Source organism: Humulus lupulus, chromosome 9, assembly GCF_963169125.1.
Source record: "Humulus lupulus chromosome 9, drHumLupu1.1, whole genome shotgun sequence".
NCBI lineage: Eukaryota > Viridiplantae > Streptophyta > Magnoliopsida > Rosales > Cannabaceae > Humulus > Humulus lupulus.
Genome location: NC_084801.1, coordinates 126777777 through 126783776, shown reverse-complemented (window position 1 = coordinate 126783776; position 6000 = coordinate 126777777). Strand labels below are relative to the sequence as shown.

The 6000-nt window shown below is 46.3% G+C and overlaps 1 protein-coding gene across 1 annotated transcript; it reads left to right on the top strand.

Annotated features, from left to right (window-relative positions):
* Positions 1 to 905: 905 nt before the first annotated feature.
* LOC133800026 (uncharacterized) lies at positions 906 to 2831 on the top strand. The gene has a single exon (XM_062238006.1). The coding sequence runs from the start codon at positions 906 to 908 to the stop codon at positions 2829 to 2831; it is 1926 nt and encodes a 641-aa protein (XP_062093990.1).
* The last annotated feature ends 3169 nt before the right edge of the window (positions 2832 to 6000 follow it).

Here is a 6000-nt window from a genome sequence, read left to right as displayed (position 1 = left end):
AGACATATGTTGGGTCAGGTTTGGATTCTAAATTTTAACATACACGGGTTCGGGCCCAAACCCAACCAAGCATATTTTTTTAAAAAAAATGAAACCCTAAAAAATATAACATTTTCTCTTTCTCTCTCACTCACGCACAGGCAGCCTCTCATTAAATAAAAATAAAATTACAAAATTTATAGAAACGACATTAACTCATAAAAAACGACATCCTTGAGAAAATGATAATATATTGATAAAATGATATAATTCCTAAAAACGATATCAATAAAAAAATACTATTTCAAAAAAGCATCTTTAAAACGACAACATTTTGGGGGAAAAAAATAAAAATTAACGAATAAAAAGAGAAAGCATATTTCACTTTCTTCCTTTTTTTTTTTAACAAAATCTATGTTAGGCCCAAAATGTTCGGCCCAAAAACCCTTTCCTCATTTATCGAATATTCAAAACGGAACGTTTTGGCGTACAGAAGTTCCGAAGGCAGAAGTTGTGGGTCAAAGGCGGTCCGCGCCTCTGACCCCTAAACGAGACATTCAAAGTCGGTATTTTTTGGAGGGAAATTCAGTTATTTCTTCCCCCCATTCCAGGGTTCGCTTGAACCAACTAACTGCTTTACATATTTTGTCCTATAAATATAAGATTCATAGGAGGGAAATGGGATCGACTTTTGAACTGACTTAAGCATCGGAGTGTCTTTCTTGCAGGTGATCCCGACGAATCAAAGGCAAACTTCATCACCGAAATAGTGACAGAGCACTGTCCATCGTTGGGTTGGACCTCCAGAAATAGAAAGACAAATTGTTGCTCCAACAATTGGCGCCGTCTGTGGGAAACGAAAAACATTTCGGCCTTAGCCACGTCGTCGAACCAAGAAATCAAGATCCTCTATGAACCCTGAAATCATGCCACCAAAAGGCAACGGAGTTTCGGGCCCAGTCGCACAGAGCGTCCCTCCGGCGGACGTGAGCGATCAGATCGACAGGATGTGTCGCCTGTTGGAAGCAAGCCAGCAGCGGTCCGACGAAGAAATCAAGACATTGGCCGAAGCTCAAGCTAGGCTCGAAGCCGAGATCGCTGAGCTACGCAGATCCGCTGACACAACACGCAACACCCAAGCCCACAACAATCTTGATTCTGGCAGATCTGAAGTTCCAATCGACCGCGTTAATTCCCCTCATCAAAACATGAACCCAGGTAACGATAATTCCCAAGGCATCCCGCCATCCTCCGGGGCCGAAGAGCGACGAGCCCCAACCTCTGACACGCATGGGCGGTCGGAAGCAGAACCCACCGGATCCGCTCAGCCAGCAACCGAAATCTGGCCTCAACGCACCACACCTCAAGCCGCGCACGATTCTCCCTCTGAAGGTCGTGTTCCCTCAATCTGGTTCTTAGACAGTTGGAAAGAAGACATGATGAGGGAAATGATGCAGAAATTCTCAGATGGGCGATCAGCCTACGCCACCGAGCATTTGGATCTAGTATCAAGAACCACTGAGAAATCTCCTTTCTCGGAATGGATTCAGAATGAGCCAAAGCCTCGAGACTTCGTCATCCCTTCCCTGCCTGCGTTCAATGGAAAAGGAGATCCGCTAAACCATTTATTCCAATTTCAACAGAAGATGGCATTAGAAGCCAATAACGAAGCCATTCAGTGCAAAGTCTTTTCAACGACTTTCTCCGGGCCAGCTTTGTTATGGTTTCGACAATTAAAGCCCGGGTCACTCAACAGTTTTAGTGATCTCCGACGGACCTTTTTACAGCAATACAGTGCGAACCGAGAGGCACCCAGAACAATGGCTGATCTCTATCGGATTGAACAGGGGGAGAATGAATATCCGAAAGCATACTTGCAGCGTTTCATTGACCTCGTGCATCAAATCCACTACGTCGATCCAATCACCGCAACAAATATCTTCGTCAAAAGCTTGCAGGTGGGATCTCTTTTACATGAGAATCTCACCATGACACCACCATACGACATGGCAGACGTGCAGACCCGAGCCGAGGGCGTCTTCAGGGTCTTGGAATTTCGAGAACGCGCACAGAAGAAGTCTGCACTCATCTCTGCTCCACCAACAAATAATCCTCCACCCCCTGCTAGGGATGACAAGAGGAAGCGGAACCAAACAGATCACACGAAGGAAGGAAAAAGGCCAAGACAGGATCGACAGTCATCACGATACCCGTCCTTCGAATACACCGTCCCGCAAGAAGTCATTTATGAAGAAAATAAAGACAGACCTATCTGGCGAGAGCCCTACAAAATTACCACTCCTTCTGACAGAAGGGATAAAAGCAGATACTGTCTCTTCCACAAAGATCACGGTCATACGATCGCTGAATGCCACAACTTGAACAATCAGATCCAAGCCCTCATGAGGAGTGGGAGGCTTACCCAATACATCAAGGAGACGGGCAGACCCGGCGCCTCGCGGCATAATTCCGCTTTTGCCCCCGCTCCACAAGCGTCAGACCCCGTGCACGCAGCCTCTGACAGCACCCAGGAGCCTCTTAAGCAAGTCCCTATGATCCACGGGATCGTAGAACTCATTGACAATCAAGAGCATACAACCAAAATCCATAAAAGGATGGAAGAACGAGTGAAGCGATACAAATCATTAGGCCACGTGGTCAATCTCGTCACTTCAGAAGACAGAAGCTACCCAGCCTCTGCAATCACCTTCACCGATGATGACCTGAAGGGCGTACACCTACCCCATGATGATCCACTCGTCATTTCCCTACAGGTTGACCATTGCCAGCTGGGCAGAGTTCTGATCGACGAGGGCAGTGGGGTCGACATCCTCTTCTGGGAAGCCTTCTAGAAGATGGGGCTAGAGGAGAATCAGATCTGGCCCTCCACCACGCCCATTTTGGGATTCAACAGCCAAAGAGTATATCTGAAGGGCGTCGTTCGATTAACTGTGGTGGCCGCAGAACGCGCCCTGCCAGTAGACTTTCTCATTATAGATTCCACCACAAGCTACAACGCCATCATGGGGAGAAATTAGATCCACCGGATGCAGGGGGTAGTCTCAACTCTACATCAGGTGATGCGATGTCAATCACTCAACGGGCGCTACACCGTCGACATCAAGGGCTGCCAAAAGCAGGCCAAAAAGTGCTTCCTTACCTTGAAAGAAATAAATAGCTCTGGCACTGCTTCCCATAACAACTCCCCTGACAAATAGCAATTACAGCAGGACCTACCAGCATGCCTAAAAGGAATCGATCTAGAGGAAGACCAAGAAAAACCCTTAGTTACGCTAGATACCTTAGAACAAGTGGGTCTAGACGACGCTGACCCCTCTCAGATAGTGCTGGCAAGTACCAAACTCTCTGAAGAAGAAAGACAGACCCTCATACGATTTCTCAAGACCAGAATGAGAACTTTCTTCTTGTCTCCACATGACATACCCGGAATAGACCCCTCCGTCATGAGTCACAGCCTAAATATCTCCAACAACTTCCCACCTGTCAAGCAGAAGCAGAGGAGGTTCACTCCAGAGGTGAATCAAGTCATACAAGAGGAGGTCCAACGGCTCCTGAGCACAGGGGCAATCGAAGAATGCTTATATCCCAGTTGGCTTGCCAACCCCGTCGTGGTCCAAAAAAGAATGGGAAAAAGAGAGTATGCATAGACTACACAAATTTAAACAAAGCATGTCCCAAAGATAGCTACCCTCTACCAAATATCGATCAAATGATAGACGCCACGGCAGGATATGAAAGAATGAGCTTCCTTGACGCTTACTCTGGATACAATTAGATCCCCATGAAATCAGAAGATTGGATTCACACGACTTTCATAACAGAAGGTGGTTTATATTGCTACAAAGTTATGCCCTTCGGTCTAAAGAATGCAGGCGCAACATACCAAAGGTTGATGCACAAGCTATTTTCCTCATTGCTCGGGAGAAATATGGAGGTTTATATTGACGACATGGTCATCAAGTCCAAACAAAGCTCTTCACATATAGACGACTTGACCGAGTGCTTCGACATCCTTGATACTTATAAAATGAAATTAAACCCCTCTAAATGCGTCTTTGGGGTGTCCTCTGGACAGTTCTTGGGGTACGTCGTCATTCATAGGGGCATCGAGGCGAACCCAACACAGATTGCGTCCCTCTCAGAAGTCAAAGAGCCCTGAACCATCCGAGACATACAGGCTCTGACGGGCAAAGTAGTAGCATTAAGTCGATTCATATCACAAATGTCTGACCGTTGCCAGCCCTTCTTGCAGTGCATAAAGAAATCTACCAACACCACCTGGGGACCAGAGCAAAGAAAAGCGTTGGAAGAATTGAAAACTTATTTGAGCTCCCCTCCTATATTGAGCTCCCCCATAGCTAATGAAGATTTATTCTTGTACCTGTCTGTCTCACAATTCGCTGTGAGTTCTGTTCTCTTCCGAGAAGAAGCTAATCGTCAGAGGCCAGTGTTCTACTGCAGCAAGATGCTCCTGGACGCTGAAACTCGTTACAGTATGATGGAAAAATTGGCACGCGCACTCCTTACGGCAAAGAAGAAGTTACGACAATATTTTGAAAGCCACACCAACATTGTATATACGGACTATCCATTAAAGCAAGTATTGAGTAAGCCCGACCTCTCTGGAAGGTTATCTAAATGGGCAGTTGAGCTAGGGACGTATGATATTCGGTTCTCGCCACGAAAAGCAAAAAAAGGACAGGTACTAGCTGACTTCCTGGTTGAAATTCAGTCGTTCACCCCTGACACTCTGCCAGAATTGTTAGAGTCAGAAGATCAATGGGTGTGGACGATGCATACTGACGGAGCATCCAATTCCCAAGGGGCTGGTATTGGCATTGTATTAGAGGCTCTCTCGGGCCTCAAAATCGAAGAAGCCATTCGTTTAGAGCAATCCACGACGAATAATGAAGCAGAATATGAGGCACTAATCTATGGTTTAGAACTAGCACGAGAAATGGGCATCCAACGTCTGAATGTCAGAGGAGACTCACAGCTTATGATAGAGCAAGTGGCTGGAAATTTCGATACTAAAGCACACCATCTGGCTAGCCTTCTACAGAAGGTAACTGACTTGCGATCACATTTTCACCAGTTCGAACTCATACAAGTACCTAGGGAGAAAAATCAGAAGGTCGATGCCCTTGCCAAATTAGCCTCTGCAGGAGGTTGCACACGCCAGTCCTCCATATCTATAAGCCGATCAAGCAAAGACATGGAAGTCTATTCAACATCATCCGAACCTGAATGCTGGATGGATCCAATCATAAGATACTTGTCCACCTCCGAACTCCCACCTAATCCAAAAGATGCAAAACTTCTGCGCCTTCGGGCACAACGCTATTCCATAATCCATGGGACGCTATACCGCAAGTCCTTCAACGGCCCCTACCTACGGTGTTTGCATCCATCAGAAGCTAAAAAATTGCTAGAAGAGATACATGAGGGGACATGTGGAAATCACACAGGGGGACGGAGTCTGGCATATAAAGCACTTACAGCAGGGTATTACTGGCCATACATGATGACAGAAGCACGTGACTATGCCAAAAAATGCGACAAGTGCCAACGATTTGCACCCACCATCCATCAACTTGCTCAAACCTTACACTCCATCGTTGCACCTTGGCCTTTTGCAAAATGGGGTATGGATGTGGTAGGTGAACTACCTAAGGCTGCTGGAGGAAGACGGTATGCTCTTGTAGCCACTGATTACTTCACGAAATGGGTTGTGGCAGAGGCATACGTCACGGTCAGCAAAACAGACACTATGTCCTTCATCTGGAAGCATATCATATGTCAATTTTGGATACCATGGGAGATAGTCGTGGACAATGGAACTCCGTTCCAAAATGCGAAGGTACAAGACCTATGCGACACATACAAGATCAAGCTTAGCTTTGCCTCTGTCACTTACCCACAAGGCAATGGTCAAGCAGAAGCTTCCAACAAAGTTATCTTTGCCAACATTAAGAAGAACTTGGAAGATAAAAAAGGAGC

Coding starts and splice junctions, on each gene's coding strand:
- LOC133800026 (XM_062238006.1), top strand. CDS start 906: ATGCCACCAAAAGGCAACGGAGTTTCGGGCCCAGTCGCACAGAGCGTC.